We start from the raw sequence: 18,960 nt of genomic DNA on the forward strand, positions 1-18,960 counted from the left end.
CATATAATTCTATACTAGATACTCAGCCTTGAACACCACAGTTAACATCCTAGACCATCCGAATGGTTATGGGCGAGTTATTTCTCCTGCATGATGACACCTTGGGACCAAAACATCACAGTGTGTAGTTGAGCGGGCAGGTGTGTGGGTGAATAGAACATTATTGTATTAGCTTCCCACCTCTAGTCCCAGGGGTAGCTGCAGAGCAGGTGTACTTTTAATAACTCATAATTATTCTGGGAGCACGTTGAGAATAATGGGCCATGATGTGGAACGCTCAATAAACACATTTTTGTCGCTGAGGAATGGGGGGAACCAAATTTGCTGACCGGGTGTACAGACAAGCCAACCTCTTCTTGATGAAGAAAGGGAAGAGAGAAAGAAATGGAGAGAAGAATTTGGTGTCTAAGTGTTGTTATGTGCAAGTTTTCTTAGTAACACCAAAAGAGACAGGGAGGGAAAATAAATCTTGTGACAGTTGAAGACAAGACAGAGTGAAAAGAAAGAGAAATAGCGCAAGCAGCCGCCTCTGGGAGCTTCCTGCGAAATCAGAAGGAGTGAATATAACAACAGTTGGTGTAACAAGATGTTGTTTCCATTCAAGCAGCCCCCACCACGCTCTGAGCGTCAGTATCTGCTCTCAGTCGTATCAGGTCATGTGGCAGAGGCTGTGACTTTATACAGAGAGGGCCACAGCATGTAGGAACAGTTTCGACACATATTAGATCAAGTACTACCTAAACCATGCTCTACAGAAATCATGCAGCATTGACATCCGAACAATCCAGAGGATGGATTTGTGAAGGCTATCAAGCACATCAATACAGCCTCAATGTTAGCTAGAAGAGCCATCTCCTGGGTCCAAAACCACCCTATGATGCCACCATGCGCAGAGAGGGGGCGCCACCACCAACAACTTGCTCTGTGAGACACAGGCAATAGAGCAGTGCATGCTGGGGTAAAGGCTTGAGTGCCAAAGCAAGTGGGAAGCTAGAGGTGATATTTCTCAGAAGATATGAACAGATGAGGAAAAAAGGTGCATTTAAAAGCCAGAGGGAAGGAAGGGGAACAGCGCTGCTGATTTAGTATTGACCTATAAAGTTCCTGACAAGTGACTCATTCTAGCAGTGCTAGATTTGCAATACTTTACAGTCTTCTTGTAATTCCACTATTAATGTAAGCCAGTGCAATTTGGGGCACTGACTAGTTTGTCAATTATGTAACATTGCTGCAGTGTTTAATTATCCCTGTGCAGGTAAAGTATTCACTGTTAATAATTCAACAGAGACGGCATGGCATACAGCTGCCTCAAACAAGCTATGCAAAGAGCTCCAGCACACTGTCCAATAACAATGCAAAGGTTGTGTTTGCATTTCTTTGTGCTCACAATGGAGTGCATGTCAACTTCAGTTTCTGACGCTCCCCGTCATTATACAGTGAATATGTTTCTACTTGCCCTTTGCTGTGTTGACAGAAAGAAGCATTCAGACGCGCTTAAAGATCAAATCCTATGGTAGATAAAGATAACAGGTCAATGCTACTTTATCTTCACTCATCAAAATAAATGTAAATATCACAACAATTGATCGCTGAAGGTTTCTCCAGTGCACTGGAGAAACCTTTAGGGGCACCGCTGGAAACTAGGAGCAAGCAAATCTAAAATAATCAAACTCAAACACATTCAGAGAAGTCTAGGTGGTATTTGACTTCTATATGTGAGTGACACAAGTGATTTAACAGCTCTGGTATATGGAATTAACAGATAAGGTAGTGGTGGAGAACACCACAAAAACAATAACACTAACGTTTCATCAACTACTTTTTTTAATTATGACATCTGGCAGTGTATAACTGTGCTTATCAGTGGCCACCTACTAAGCCCTAAACCGTTGATCAACCATGTATCTGCTTTTAAGACAATACGTTAACTGAGGCCATGTCTCTGGTTCAGCTTTGCTAAATTTGGGATGTGGTCAACACAGAGAAACTATTTACTTGGCTGTTCCCCGGGTCTAACGACAGTGAATAGCTAGGTCATCCATACTTCAAGAGAAGAGCGACAGAGTGAGTAACATAAAGAAAGTTCAAAAAAATTAAAATTAAATTAAAAGAAGAGAGACGGAAGAGTAAGAAATATAAAGGAGAGGGAGGGAGTAGGTCGTGACTACGAAGTGCAGTTTGTCATTCAAGTGCACACATGCTGCTTAGAACACACCCCATACCTGCCAGAAGTCCTGCAGAGAGGGAGGGGCAGAACCAGGGAGGAGATGGGGATTAGGGAGAGGGAGGGATACAGCAGGGGAGGAGAGGAGGAAGAGAGAAGGAGGATTCGGGAGTTTGTGGGAAGAATGGGGGTTCAGTAGATGAAATGATTGGGGGAGGAGAAAAAGTGGGAATTTCGGAGGCGGGTAGTTGGCGATGATGGTTATAACCGAGGAAGAGAAGAGAGAGAAAATGGAGGGATTACTTGTTATGTGAATGAGAGAGAATGGCTGATACAAATTAATCAACAGTTAACAATGGTAAGGTCAGGTCACATCAACATAAGATTACGGCAGCTAAAAGCAGGCCCGCATCATGATCAGGGTGGGGAGGAGAACTCACATGGAGTGAATTAACAACAGAGAAAAGATGCAGTCAAACAACTGGTTGAGCAGTCAGAGAAATCCCATTTAAGGCTCCTTAAATAACTGTGTTCCCATGGACAGGAGAGTAAAAATAAAACAAACCGGTTGAGTCAAAATGGACAGTTGTTAAACAACCAAACAGAGCATGTAAAGTTGGCCTACATACAACCTGAACCTGGAACAATAGTGTGAGCAGCAGAGGGTGAGGAGAGGGAAGTAGCCAGAGGTTTATAACACATACAGTTTTATCTTACCCTCAACTATGAACAAACATTATGCATGTGACAAATCTCTCAGTTGGCTGTGCTATTTTTAAATTAGACCACAGGAAGTGAGACATAGAGGTCTTGTAAGACAGCTTGTGTCATGCTCACATAAATACTATTCTTCTTTCAGCAGGAAAACCTTAGCCTCATCATAGTTTACTCCAAGCTGAAACCCTCCCCTCGCACTTCACCACACCCTCCATCAAATTCAGGATTTACACACTACAGAGATTGCGCCACTATACTCGCCGCAGCCATTTCATTAAGGTCTGATTCATTGCAGTTTTAAGTTTCATGTGAACTCGATTTCATGGCTTCTTGGCAGGAAACTGTAATGGTTCGTTCCTCCGCCAACCAGTTAGGGGTGCCCATGAAGCCAATGAGGAGGAGGCATGTGTCTCTGGGCAAAAAGAGTTGGACGGAGCCTGTGTGGGAGGGGAGCTCTCAGGCCGCTCTGACCATGGCAGGAAAATCTCAGGGGACAACCAAAGCTAAACTCAGTATCAGAGAAAACCACGTGTTCAGGGATTTGCCTGGCAAATAAAAGAAACACGAGGCCTGAAGATAGGAACAACATTTACATAAGCAGACAAGGGCCATAATTACACCCTGCTTCAATTCCATTTGAGGCCGCCACAGATCGTAATGTTTACATAAGAAAAATATATTAGTATAACACAAGATCTCCCTCTTTGTGACTCTCTAAGCCTTTTTCTGAGCATAACAATATTTAAAAAATATTCAAGATATTCTGATTACTGACTTATCTCATTATTTTTCTTTCATAGTAACTAATAGTTCAGAAACAGGAGCTACTGCAAAAAAATTAAACTAAAATGTATGTTCTGTTAAAAACGACATCATTCCACTTCAATTTTGAATGTTGATATAATATATAATTAAATTTGTTTCTATCAAAGTTGTACCTGTAGTGGAAATATCACAGTGTGGTATCAGGTTATTCACTTTCCAGATAGAAAGACAGTAAAATAAATAGACAGTAAAATACACAGCTTGGCAACTACACTTTTTACAAGTTTCTAAGAGTATGATTTGAATTTCTTTTCATCTTTTATGTTGCTGTAACCCCTCTGTCCATGATTAGTATTTATTTATTTCTATGACATTGAGTTATTGCTTCAATTCATAAATTGATTCTGTTTTATCTATCCATATATTTACATGTCACTCTAGCCAGACAGATGAATGAATTTCGCAGTTTGATTTATATTATACTTCATAGAAGAAGTTCATTATGCTATGAGATTCAGAAAAAGAAACATTTAAAATAAACTTAAACATATCATACTTACTTATTACTAACAACAATCTCAGGGAATTCAATTTTAGTTTTGTGTTGAAAAGTAAGGCCCACTTAGAAGTTAGTTAACTGTGAGTTTACTGATTTTGACTGGATTTCCTAATAGATCATAACTGACTTCAAAACCTCACTTTCTAATTCTTTCCTGGAAATCCACGGCCAGAACTGATAAAACTCTGGGATGTGTATTCTGGTATTAGCAAGTCTAATTATCAAGTCCAAATGCAATTATCTTAATCGTATAAAAGAAAGATCAATATTTCAGAGTTAAATGATACATTTCTGATAAGATTCATAAATGATAACTTAACAACCAAATTTTTTTTATTTTAAGTTGAAATGATCAGTTTTAAAATTATGTGCTTAAGAAAAATGCTGAAAAGTGAGAGCATTGTTTCTGAAACGACATTGGTACAGTTGAGTGGTATTGTAATATTGTGGTGAAGGAAGCTTAAGACATCGTCAACTTAAGAAACATCAACAAAAAAAAATATTATCGGCATTCCAACACACCGTAAAAGATAATAGCTAAGTGGTACATTTTATTTACTTTGGGATTAAAACATCTCTAAATCACAAAACTCCCTACAGCTGAACTCCATCATTGCTAAATAGACCATGTGTGCTTTTACAAACATCATAACCACCACTTCTTACCTTCCCATCATAGCGCTTCACAATGAACTGATCAAGACCTAGACCTGAAAAAGAGAAAGACCAACAGATTAGGGGTTTAATATAACAAATTAAATGAAAGATAGACTAGTTACACAGACATCAAGAGTTATGCTGAGCATGAAACACTGAAAATAGTTGGTGTCATTACTGAGCCTCTAGTTATCAATGGCGTAGAGTAATAATACTCATTAACCATCCATTCCCATTTTGCCAGGTTTTGAATTTAAACAATCCGCAGCATTCCTAATTGACTCTTCTAATTAGGGATGCACGATAGGATTTTTCCGGCAAATACCGATAACCACATGCTTCACATGGCCGATACTGACATTAATTTCACATTTCTTAAAAAGAAGTTCATAGCCTAGTTTATGCACACCTGAGGTTAACATTGCAAAATACAGTACGCAAACATGAATTAATATTCCACTGTTAACACAACAAAAACTGTTCTGACTCAGTTCATAAGTGTACGTTTAGTTTTTTAGTTAAGGCTCCTGCTCCTGCCCAGTTAGTGTTACTGCAGGTCTTTCTATGCAAATGTCATGGATTTATTTCCTAGCTAAATACATTCCACTCCCTGCAAGGAAAACATAGAAATGTGATTACTCACACTTTTTACTTAACTTAATCAAATATACTCTCAAAGATAGGTTGTGAATTTTGCCTCAAAAAGACCACCATACCCTCAAACTAAAGTAATACGAGCTAATAAACCTTGTTGAGGTGATCATTTCCTAAACTACTGTGAGACGCAGCAGTTCTCATCTATGAAATGGATCCGTAAAATAAATCCACATGTAATTCTTCAGAGAAAAAAATCATACAGGCTCTTGATCACACAGAAGCAGTAGCAACACCGCAAACCGACTGTCTTAATATTTAGTGACAGTTGGAGTATAATCTCAATAAACTGAACGGTAATTAGTGAGTATCATAATTCTGTTTGAACTGGGCTTCATCAACATTATAGAAAACTTAATCAAATCAAAGACCTTCACAAACAGCCGATCACATTCCTCTGCAGAAAAAATAATTCATTAATGTTAGTTACTACAATAAACAGCGATTCTGGGCCTAGAACTTTGAGCATAAACCCACATTCCTGAAACAAATACCATGCCAATAAGGTCTGTACCAATTCCAAGGCTGTTTCATATGAAAAGGGCATTCAACTTTTGCCCAGCTGGTCAATCCCCATTAGCCTTCACTATTTTGCAATGTTTTATGTGAAGAGCAACATCCCAGTCATAAAATTCACATTTTAGATTAACAAGTTCATAACAACCACTTGAAAGCAGCAATAATATCAGTCACTGTTAGGCTGGGCTTTTGGATTTGGGGAATGCTTCGTGTGCTTGATATCTGTATCTCCCAATCCATTCCAGACAGACAACTCAAAACAACACTCCTGAGTTATTTATCAGGTCTGGAGGTCATTCATCATTTATCAGACAGAACAATTTGCTGAGTATTTAAGCAACAAAAGCAGCTGAGACCATCACTTTTTAAAATCGAACAGGGAGTCTGTGGGTTAACCCCACTTGGAGAAAAAATTGCATGCCTATAAAGTAGACTGCAGGTTCTCCTGGCTTTTTGATCTGCTTTACTGTGCTTCTCTTATCCAATAGAGTTCAGCTGATCTTTACTTTAATTTCAGGTAGAAAGTCAAAGACAAGACAATGAAATGAAGTGGGTCTTAGAATGGAAGGCCAATGGGGGCCAAGTCATGAGCTTGGTTAACAGATGGAAGTGCTGAGGTGATCAGGAATGGCAGGCCTGTATGTGACAGGCCCTGCTAAGTCCGTATTAAGTGCTAACTACGTTTCCATGACTGTGAATCCTCAGGATGAAACCTTTCTTACACACTGAGCATTCAACCACAGATCTGTGATAGAGGCAAATACACACTCACATAATAAAATGACACATAAATCTAACTTGATTTTGGTTTTGAATAACAAGATTTTGGCAGATAGAGTCAAGACTTGGACTGAAACATGTGTATGACAAGTTAAGCTCTCTGCCATCCCAATCCTCCCATGGCTCAAGATCAAATATCTCTCACTTGCTTCATGTGTGACGCCCTAGGTCTGCTCTGTTTTGAAGCTGTTAATTGATACACCAACTGCTGTGTCGTGATTCCCTCAACTCAATGTGATTGGACAGTTTTGTCGACCCCCCCCCCCCCTCTCCCCACCTCCCTGCATACTTGTGAACACAGTCAGTGGGATGGTTAAATAATGAACTATACTAAGTCCTTATCTGCGATGTGTGTGGTACGTGTGAAAGCGGAGTCATATCTCCCCTCCAGTGGGGCAATATGATCTCTGTCAGCACTCCTAATTGGAAACACCGCACCATGAACAGAGATGACTGTAAACTATCTGCATGCATGTACAATGAAACATGCAAGGCCTCCAGGGCGCATATTAGGCCAAAATATGCTGAAATATTTACTTTATTCTTAAGAAATAATTAAAAAATTGTGAAACTAGAATATAGGGCCATGCCAGTGAATGTTAAGAAATCATAGAGCAAAGGTAGCAGGAAAGAAAAGAAACTCACTCTCAGGCTGCTTCTCATTTGGAGTGATGGAGCGTATGAAGTCCTGGGGCGTCATGTATACCTCAGCATCTCCATGCTCGCCAATGACCTTCAGGGTGGCAAAATAGCGGAAAATCTTGTCTGGAGTCGAATAAGCCCTTATCCTGTTCTCATACTCCATCACCTGCAAACCAGAGAGGAAGCATTATTAATTGAGCAGAACTTTAATATACAGTAGGGTGCAGAAAGTGACCAAAGACTTGGACTACACTGTACCAAAATAACAACATCCAAGAAAATTTAAATCCTGTGAGCAGCAAGGAAAATGGCCTGAGAGAGATTAAAGAGAGGGCCGAGTGGGAAAAGCAGTGACCAGAATAGAGAAGGTGGAAGCAGCATAACAAGTTGTCAGTTCTGATGGGGAGGTATATTAACCCCGACTCAATATGCCTACCTCATTATGAAAACAGGAAATAAACTACCAGGGGCCGTCTGACTGATGGGATAACATAAAAGGAGACTTCAAGTTTTCACAGCTTCCCACTTCAACATTTTAAACACATCTTTTAAGCTATGTTTATGTATGCCATCCACACAATTCAGAAGTTTTGAGCCCTTTAAACTGAGACTTTTTTAACATTTGTTTAAGTTTGAATACTGTAGGGTTGTGTTTCAGTATGTACGGGGGGAAATATGGACTTTTGGAAATGTTAACACAGTCACCCTCTGATGGGTTTTATCAGACTTGACAGATATTTCAGGTTTGAATGCCTAGTGTTTCTAAAATAGTAGGGCCCTGCTCACTTCTGCTCTCCCACACCAACACATTGACAATAGGACCAACTTTATAGTCAGCTGGCCAAAAACAACATAATCTGGTCTCCGCGAATAGAAACAATGTACATGAGTATTTGCACATAGAGCAACGACGTGAGATACTATCACAATTGGTCACTCAAGACACAGGCGGAGACACAATTTTAATTGTTAGGTGTGAATCGATAATCACAGAGCTTTCTACTTGTGCCTCAGATCACCTGAGGCAGCGTTTAATACCTGGTCTGAGCAGGGCCTCAACAACCGGCCTTATGTAATCTGCTTTATGTTTAAACTGGCATTTGAATCACTAGTGTACTTGAATATTTTCGAAATTTTTCAGCCTTGTTACTCATAAGCCATGTCAGTTTTATTAAGTTTCAAGTAAATGTAGCATAACTGGGAGACTGACAGTCAGTCTGCGAGCAGTCTGCACAGGTGATTATATTATGTGACGCTGAATGATTGAGTACCCTAAACAAACTCCCTATGAAAAGGTACGTTATTTTACAGCTTCAACTTTTTGAGTTGATGCACCCACTTCAATGAGAATGCCATACAGACTGATCAAACCAGATTTTTATCTTGAGCTTGTAACTATGATTAAGAGCTTTTCCTGCTCTTTACAGAAATCCCCACAAGTGTGTTCGATAAAGAAGCAACCATCATTGTATGGGCGAGAAGTTGTGGAAATGATCTCTCATCTCCTGAGATTTACAGGCTACTAAACTTGGCATAAACCACAATGATTGAGACTGAAATTTGTTCTTTTGACCTTTCAGCATTTTATGCTCCTTCTCTCTCTTTCCATTAAAAAAATTGCATTAACTGTTTGTTGTGTGTTGTGTGTGTGTGTGTGTGTGTGTGTGTGTGTGTGTGTTATTTACCCGAGAGTGGTAAATCAGTTTAAAAGAAAGGAGGTGGAAGCACGGAATTTTAAAACACACACAGGGAATATAACATTTACTGCATTGGATTCTGAATGTTGCAAAAACACAAATGAACCAAAAACTCAATGTTAATATCCTAAAAACTTGCTAATGTTTAAGTTTGAAGTTTGAAGTGGATGACTTCATGCATTGCCAGACTGCAATGCATGGCCCTGCTTTTGCTGCGCTTGGCAAAGAGCTCAAATTTCATGCGGCAGCTGAGGCACCAACCAATCAGATTGGGTTTAAACAAACACTAAAGCACAAGCCCTATCCAATCAAATCCAATTAATACGAAAGAGGAAACAGAAACAGATGGCTAACCTGCTGTGTGTTCATCTGCAGATTTTGTTTCCCATGCACTTCTCTTTAGAATTGCATTAATAGCTAGCATGGGACGTTAGCACAAAAGCCAGCTACGTTATGTTTCTCAAGCATGAAATTGTTGTATGACGATCGTGCCAGCACCAAGAGTCGGGCAGCCCACCGTTAACGCAACCTGTTTGTGTGAGTCCAGCGTTTACAAACCTCTATCAACACTTGAACATTCAATGGCAATACCAGTTTGAAGTATGGATGCACATTAAGCACATGCAAGGCAAGACTCTTTCTTTTATATAGTGAGTGAGCTGGCATAAAAAGTCAATTTTTACCAACACACCACTGAACCCTATGTTGCTTTGAACCAGTAAAACAGTTTGCTTCCTAGACATACATTATGCTTTCAGCGCTGTATAGCTGCTGCAGCAAGAGTGATTGCACAATTTAAACATCTGCACCCATTTGTAAGACTTACTATTGCATCATGTTGTTTGGAAAAAAAAATGAATCTAATGTTCAATGCCCTCCTTTCCTTCTCCAACAACAATATGCAGAATGATAAACCATGTTGTTACAAACTTGGCATCATTTTCAAACCCTTTTTTCCCTCTGCTTGTCCTCTGTCATCCGAGGCCTAATTAAAAGCAATAAAATCGTATGGGTGGTACATTTCTGTTATTTATGAAGGCGAAACGTGCGCTGATTACAATTGTTTTTCTTCGTAAAATATTCTGTCAAAATATACTGACGTGTGCATTTTTAGCATTGATTAGGAGGGTGTTAAAACACCATTCTGGATGTGAATTAAATAGGGGAGTGTCTAAATGGCAGAATGTTTACTGTTTATTGATTACCTTGCGGTCACGGAATCCAGAGCGTGGCTTCTTTTTTTTTCCCTCTGCCCCTTCATCCTTCACTTCCTTATCTCCGTTGCTGGCCTCCACTGATTTCTCAGACTCCGTCTCAGACTCTGTATCCCTCATAAAATCAGCTTCCTCTCCTCCTGGTTGCTCAGAGTGTCGAACAGAAGACCCAGCGTCTGCGTAAGCTCTTTTTTTAAACAAAGAAAGAGATTAGACAAAGATTAATAGTTCAATACTGACTGTCAAGAAGGTTAAGTATAGCAATGTCTCTGTGTTTTGCAGTGGTACCAAGTAGAACAGGGGGAGTAGGTCGCTGAATAGAATTTTGTATGTATTTGTGTGCTGTGGGTAAGATGCAAAGCAGAGATAAAGAAGAGGAATGAGAGAGATTATCTGCTGCACTGCATTTTGCTTGTCTGTGCAATACGCAGAGGTTTACCATGCCATCCCCAACTTGACTATTTTTCTGGCTAAATGGAAAATTGTAATAATAATAATAAATAGCCGGGTCTGTCTGAAGCAGGCTGAATAATTCAGTTTAATGAGACACACGGGGAAGCCTGGGGTGAAGGCCTGGAACAGTCTCGTCCCATCAGTCTCAAATGCCCTGAGGTACTATCCATCACTCTGCCTACTGCAGCACAGTCACTGTGTCCCCATAGAGCCCTCAAGTCAACACGCTCTTTACCATTTCGCCCTTAACTAAACACCAGCCTTCTTAGTAAGGGATAGTCATAAAAACAATGTGACACCCCTAGGGTGGTGGCTTCGGATGTCAACAGAAATGCAGGTAAGCAACTTCAATGGGAGATTTCACTAACAATTGTGTAATGTTGGGAAATTGAATCTGGTATGTGCTCAAGAGTTGAGCTAATGTTAGAGACTGCACTTCAAACAATAGAGTGGAGTGTAAAATACAAAAAAAATTAGATAAAAAGCAATCTGAGAAATGAAAACAGTCACATGACATTATTGCAAGGAACACTGTATTTGAAGATGGAGAATTAGTCTGTGTGAAAAACTGAAGCTTTACTGGCAAGCCAGTAGCAATCAAGTATTTCCCATTAATTACCTCTGCTGCGGTGGCCTGCCATGGTTCCATTACAAATCTGAATTTTATTTTAACCTCCAGAAAATATGAAAAAACTCCATATTTCTCTTCATTTTGCATTCAATTTGTGTTTTTTGCCTCAAAATCCCTCTGCTCTGACCTGTTGTTGACTGGGACAAATCCAGCCGCCTCGATGAACCAGTGGATCGTCAAAAAAACATCAGAGTTGTAATCATCCTCTTTGGACAGACATAGCTCAGAATATCATCTGTACCTTCTGCTTTAAGTGTGCATGTTCATGTGAGGGGCTCTCAACAGGCAGGCAGACCTCTGCATAACACCTGGTATCTATGTGTACCGGTCATTTGGATGTGCATCAGAGCACACTGCATGGTTTTTCACTCGACAATCCCCCATGATCAACCTTCAGAAAATGTTCGTCTTGACGGAGATCGTTTAACGTATGAGAGTGGACGCCTCACGCGTCAATGGAAGTGAAGCCGCCATGCAAGGGAACTTGCGGGTCAGTGTCTTCCCCAAGGACATTTCCAAGATGAGGACATAGGAAGTCATGGATTGGACGCTCCAACCAATAATTCTGTGTGTGTTCTTATGTTTGCAAACCAGATCGTCTTAAACTGAATAAAGGATACAATTTGTATTTCTTAAAGTAAGTGTCAGAAGGTCATATTATTTTCTGAACAGTATGTAGAATTGCACAAATGTAGTCATGGTACAAGACCTACCTTTTCCAAAGCAGCCCAGCGCTAGCAGACACACCAGTTACCCCAGCCAGGGCTGCCAGCATCAGCCTCCTCTGGCCAGGCCTTCGCACTGCCCCACTGTGGTAGCGTCGGGACAACTGCGCTAGCCCCACCGAAACAGCGGACAACAGCCGCAAGCGGAACATCCTGCACTGAAAAAAGAATTAAAAGACATAAAGCTGACACCCTATTCAATTAGAAAACACTACAGGTTAATTTCATGTCAAAAAAATATTGTCTTCGTATAACTACTAATGTGCAAACTGTTTACCTTGTATCTTCTTTAATTTCTGAAACATGGAGGGTTACAGCCCTGATAAACAAGTGTTGGATAAAAATTGTGAAAACAATGGCAACTATGAATGATACGCGCTTGAAATTTTCAGGGTTGCATTTCCATTTTAAATGGTTGGCCTGTAGTTTCATATTTGATCAGATATTGCTTGCTGGAAATTGTGTTTAAAATCATTTTGGGATTTGAGGCCCAAAATTTCTTCCAACTGAACCACATATCTTTTCAATTTTGTATTATTGTACGTTTTATTCATGTTATAGGTAAACATAGCAACTAGATGTCGGACATTCAGATTTATGACGCAGTGGAAATTTTATTTCATGATAATAAAATAACAAAGTCTACTCTAAAAATCACATCATTACAAAAATTTGAAAATGCACTAAGTATCAATATGATGTTCACAGGTTTTCTTTTTTCTTTTTGTGCTATGGCTTTTGTTTGCACAGCTGTGTGCTTTTGTCATTTGTGTCCCTGTCCCCCCGTAACCTTATTCTAGTAATTAGCTGATCATGGTCTAACACTGTTTTCACCTGTTCCTCATTGTGTTAAATCAATGATGTTATCCCTGGTTGGTTCTCAGTATGTACTGAAGCCTCTGTGTGTGACCTGTCCCTGTGCCACCAGTGGTCTGTGTTTAATGAACAGAATAAATCCTGGCTCTACAAGACTGAGATTGGAAAGATTAATTGGAAAAAATTGAAAATACAATGTTTATTTACTTCTCATTATTTTCTTCCTCACTTGCATGGCTACCTTAGTTACTTGTCAGATTGACAGACAACTCCACCTCAAACTAAATGGCAAAACTCACTTTTCAGTGAATGAACTAACACAAAACACAGCTGTCCAAAAAACATTCAGTTAAGTGTCCAATTACTTTTGAACCGTTGCAATTTGGGTACTATATGTGAAAAGGGCCTATATCTCATATACAGTTCTTTCAATGTTGATGTTCACTCACTTCAATCAATGCTGAGACTTGGCACTTTAATACAGTCTCAATCATTTTATTGGAAATGTAATATTCTAGAGCTCAGAGCCTGAAAATCAGGAAAACTCTAAAGCAGTACATACAATACTCAGACAGGACTGTATGCATCATCTCAAAATAACATATACACAGGCACACAATCCAGTGAAGTGCTGTCAAGTAAGGATTTGGAGAACATGACCAATAACTAATTAGCACTTATCTCAAAGCTTAGAACAACTGCAGCTAACTCTTTGGACCTGTCATCAAACCTGCACTTTGGGCAAAGAAAAATCCACCCTTGACTTTCTATGTGTTAATGTCTTAACATCCTCACACATCCCAATTAACAAACAACAGAAGGCCAGGGTAAAACTAATTGCCGCCATTGCAGTAAAGCTCCAGAAATTCGTTTTTAACCAGGCCGTTACTTAATTAATCATTGTCACGGGAAGATGATTAACAATTAAGCAAAGTGGGTTACTGCTGTGTATCTGTGGCTCATGTGTGTGCACTTTTAAAACACTGCGGGATGGAGGAGTTCATCTCACTGAGGCCTGAAGGTGCTAAATGTCTTTACGCTATCAACAATCCAGAAACTGTTGGATAAAATTACTCGACAGAAAGACAAAAGATGTCAGTCTATGTTTGATTGTTCAGCAGGATGGAAAACTGACAGACTGAGACGGAGACCAACTACACATTTCTGAGAAGCCTGGTCCTAAAAACAGCTGCAAGAAGACTACACAAACCAGAAGATCAAACGATGGTAGAACATGAGGACAGTGATTGGTCCATACAGCTGTATAATAAAAGTACCTAACAACAAGAACAATGACCCATATTAGTGCATAGGATGAGGCCGTAATTACTTAATAATTTCTCAAATGTACCACTAAGGGAATTTGCCAATTTCTGCTTGAAGTGTTTTTAGGGGTTTTATGTTCAACTGAGAAGATTTGTTTAATCACTGCCACAACAAAACCATGACACAAACACATATGCCAGACAAGCCTAAATCATACACAAGAAGCAAAGGGATAAACACAAAACACAGATAGACTTTTCTTGATCACTTTGGCCCAGAGCTGCAAGCTGAGGTCCGCCAAACTTTGGATAGTGCAATTAATGTCTGCCTGGAGCTTTGAAATATGCTTATTGAGTTTAAATGAATCATTTTCAAAGTGAGAATTGCCTATGATCTGTAAAATCCCCAGCTCGGGAGCCTGTAGCTTGTACAGAAAATATTTTTTACAGCTGAGGAAAACAAAAGCTTAATTTTTTGTAATGGACCAGTAAAAAACAGAAACAGATCACTGAGTTCTATAAAAGAATACTCCTACATCAACATCAGCCAAGTAGGAATTGAGTTAAACTACAAGGCTGCTCTCCTGATAGAATAAGGCATGGAACTTTATTAAACAGATTGATGTCTCAAGCTGTTCCGTTTCACACATTCAGTCCTTAAAATCAGGTTACAAAGTTCAATTGAACCAGGTTTTAACCTGGTACCTAGCTAGTCAATAGCCGGCTCTATCAATCTCCCCCACTTTACAGTAATACTGTATTTCAGTTGTGTGGCTTATCCCATCTAATATAAGGAGTGCCACCTCAACAGCAAAGGGCCCAATAAATTATAATTTGTGTCTTATACATTATTCTAAACTAATAGTAAACTTGGCAGTTCCAAGATGCTAAATTCTGCAGTTCTTCCGTTGCGCAGGGATGTTTTCTGCCTCTGAGCGGTAAACAGAAACAGAGAGTGGGTATTATTGTCAGGGGTAGCAGAAGCGCTGAAGAAGAAAAGTTTGTATGTAAACCTTCTACCCTCAGTGTCTCATGAAAACAACCTTCACCAATTTGGAAAATTAAACCTCTTTCGGACATGAACCTCAGAAAGTGTCCATACAACTGAGTACGAAGTTTGCCTTTTGCATAGAAAGAACGTAGCAAGAGATTCCCACAGCCAGACGTGTTGGATACAACAGGGAACTCTCATGAGCGTTCAGGTGAGGGGTGGCATCTGGGTAGAGCATGCTGGAGGCGGGACATAAAATATAGATTCCACTGCTGAAGAGATACAGAGATACATTTATTGATCCTGAAACCTGACATGCAGAGAGTGGGAGTCATCATGAACAATAGTGAGATGAAATATCTCTGTCACCTCTCAAGGATTTTTCAGAAATAATATATGAGGAAGTTTATGAGTGCCATAATGTAAAAGAGGCCAACTTTACCATAAATTTTCTCAGAAATTCTACAGTAAAGGGTTAGGGTTAGGGTTAAGACGTGTTCATCTTCACCAGCCTCACGATTTGATTACGATTCAGCAGTCAACGATTCGATTCACAACGATGAATTTCAATGTTTCACATCCACAATTTTCTATTTAACTGCACATGGCTGCTTTTTCATCAATTAATACAATCAGTCAGACAAACATGAACTCTGTTTTTATTTAAAAAGTATTATGGATTGTAACTGTTGTACCTTAATTTACTAAATAAGGTTTTCAATTCAAAAATCTGACTACAACAGTAATGTTATGACATTCATTCAGTTTGGACTTGTGTGCTGCATCTTAAAATTAAAAGGACAAACTCTGATTATAGCCTTTACTGTTTCAAGGTGTACTGCCTGGCCCCCCTTGGCAGCGCCACTGCACTGAGGGGAATTACTCCGCTGGTCAACAAGAGACTCTGCTCCTCTGATGTTTGCTAATCACTCACACTTAGAACTGAAGAATCTTTATAAAAAACCTGCTGAATTCGTATTTTTTTTCCTGGTTAAACTGGGCATAGCTTTTTCTGCAACACTGAAGTTAAAACCATGCGTTGCGTCGTTGTAATGATGCATCTAAGAATCGAGAAATGTCCACACCTCTTAAAATCACTCGATACCTGACATGCAGACACTGGGCGTAACCATGAAGAAGGGTGAGGTGAAATATTTGTGTCACCTCTAATGGATATTTTTTAAATAAGATTTAATATGAGCAGGTTATGAGTGCAACAGTGAAAAGTAGCCAACTTTACCTATAATTTTCATTAAAAACATATTACATATGATTACAATAATTTTTGTTATTGTCTTGTGTGGACATCATGTCAACCGTCCATAATAAGTGTCATTAAACAAATTAAGGTTTGTCTTCGGGTTTTCTTCCACTCCAAAAGATACACAGGGTGAATTTACTTTATAGCAGAATAAATAAATGAAATATTGAAATTGAAATAAATATACACTAACCTGTCAGACAGTGATAAAGTTTGTGTTCTTGCAGCATTCACTCATACATCTGACCACACATGATTAAATAAGTCTTCTCGGGAGAGTTGGCGTGTGTCACATCAACATTTAACAGTGTCGTTAAAAGTTAGTACTAAACGTTGAGCGGAGAATGTGTGTAAGTCAGAAATATAATGTTTAAGATGCGGATGTTGTCATGTCTGCCTCAGTGTTTTGTTTTTAGCCTCAAGTTAAGCTAACTGACAGCAGACTTCTGTAAAACAACGCCTGTCGTCAGCTGTCTGCTCACCGACAGCAGCCGACATGTTTTCACCGTCAGTCCTCAGCATGTATGACGTATTATCATGATGTGACGTACTTGACTATCGAGTCCAGCCGTCACAGTATCGGTTCGTGGGGCAGCTAACGCTAGCTAGCCAGCGAACTAGTGGTGGACGTCAGGATTAAATGACAACTGTTAGCTCCCAGTTAGCTGCTACATATCGACGAAGCACTGCTATATTAGAAAAGAGGAGACACGGTTACTCACAGTAATGACAACTTAGACGCCGTCGCTCCAAATGTGTAGCTGCGTCTTCTGCGTTGGCGAGTCAGTCTGCAGAGATGGAGCCGCAGACAGCAGTTCCGTGTTCGGCAGCGGGGCGGGGCAACATCTGCGCCCCACGCCCGGCGCGCGCTGCTCAGCCGCTGGCTAGGAGAAAGAAAATGAGCATTACACTATGAAATTATTCTTTTTCTGTTATCTCATCGATGAGGAACTTCGTACGCCCCGTCCATCAGCACATATAAGAGAGAAAGGTTTTAAATCAGTCTTCACCAAAAGATAAAACATCTGTATAGGATATGGAGAAAAAAACTTGGGTATTATAAATTAACCATTGCTTCCTCAAAGCACCTCAGTCTAAACCAGTCCTCTCTGGTTATATTGTTTATTACTGACTAAGTTAGAAGGAAAATATCAAACCCGAAACCAAACTCAGCCACTACAAGAAAACATTCATAAAGCACCCTGACATTATCTCCAAATGCTGTCATCTTTGTATTTTTGGCAACAAAACTTACATCAAAACAAACATAAATTCACACCTGCAGTCAATATTGATGATTATCACAATAAATTTAAGTTTACAGGCTGATTTTGGCTCCTGTGTGAAGGTTGTCGTTTAAACTGTTCTTCTTGAGCAGTGAATGAAAACACAAAACATTTGACAAATCTAGGGTTGAACAATTATTGGTTATTAAGTTTCACGTTTTTATTTGTCATATGCAGTTAACACATGGTCAACAGAACAAGGAAATGTGTAGGACAAGAAGAAACCGGTCAATAATTCAATTAAAATAAAAGTAGAGGGAGCTTACTATTAAAAGCAAGTCAAATACAATACCATATTTAACTAAAACTGTTTACATTCAAAGGTATACATTCTTCTTTGCTAATAAATCACAGTGTTTACAGAGTGGACAAGCAATACATACTGCAGCTTTACTGTATTGCATTTGATGAAAATGATATTGCAATAATTATTGATATTTTCTGCCCTGTTTAATAATGATCTGCATATTTTGAAATCTAAATGCTTTGATTACAGCTTTGGCGATTATCTTTCTGATTGAAAAAAAACTGAGTTCAGTAGCATAACAGAATTAAACTGGGACGTAGGGAGTCTCTGCTGTCGGTCATGCATGCCTTGACTGAGCTCCAGCCAAATGAAATGTATCAGAACAAAATTGCCTCTTCGCAATGTGCCAGTTATAATTGTTGGCGGGAATACATTTGCTGGACTGAATGCATAATGTAAAAAGGAAAAGCTGAGCTGGCTGGGGATGTGTCAGTATAGAGACTTGTCGCATCCTTTGAAAGTACAGTTCAGATTTCAGCTTCATTTGACTGTACATCGATGTTAATGGGGTTATGAATAAAGTGAAGATAGACTGCTCATAATGCTACACAGCACTGACTGTTACGTTTAGTATAAACACCAGTTCGGTCTAAAGGGACCATGCTCCCCCTCTATAGTACATCATGGTTTAATCAATTTATAGATTTATGATTATTTCTTGCACCTATGATACCTACACTCATATTCATAACCTTAAAAACCCCAAAATAAGCTCTGTGGCAAAGCCTCTCAAATAGATGTGTGGCCTAATGATTTAGGTAATGCTCTAATGTAGAGCCACTAACAGGAACCTAAAAAAAAATCTAATTTGCATTGTCATTGTTCAGACCCAATCTGATAATATTGACCTCTTAGAC

At 39.4% G+C, this 18,960-nt stretch overlaps 1 protein-coding gene across 2 annotated transcripts in view; it reads right to left on the reverse strand.

Moving 5' to 3' along the window:
• The window catches only part of micu1 (mitochondrial calcium uptake 1), a 31,495-nt gene extending 14,149 nt beyond the window's left edge, over positions 1 to 17,346 (reverse strand). The window contains exons 1-5 of one of the 2 annotated variants that reach the window (XM_053437030.1): positions 17,233 to 17,346; positions 12,166 to 12,335; positions 10,360 to 10,555; positions 7,461 to 7,623; positions 4,872 to 4,915 (exon numbers count right to left, since the gene is read on the reverse strand). In XM_053437030.1, the coding sequence (XP_053293005.1) occupies positions 4,872 to 4,915; positions 7,461 to 7,623; positions 10,360 to 10,555; positions 12,166 to 12,329 (567 nt within the window). In that variant the 5' untranslated portion in view covers positions 12,330 to 12,335; positions 17,233 to 17,346. Of the gene's footprint in view, positions 1 to 4,871; positions 4,916 to 7,460; positions 7,624 to 10,359; positions 10,556 to 12,165; positions 12,336 to 17,232 lie in introns of those variants that run through there. The other variant, XM_053437031.1, reaches the window with a different exon arrangement.
• Between the last annotated feature and the right edge of the window lie 1,614 nt (positions 17,347 to 18,960).

This window comes from Pleuronectes platessa, chromosome 12, assembly GCF_947347685.1.
Source record: "Pleuronectes platessa chromosome 12, fPlePla1.1, whole genome shotgun sequence".
NCBI classification, from domain to species: domain Eukaryota; kingdom Metazoa; phylum Chordata; class Actinopteri; order Pleuronectiformes; family Pleuronectidae; genus Pleuronectes; species Pleuronectes platessa.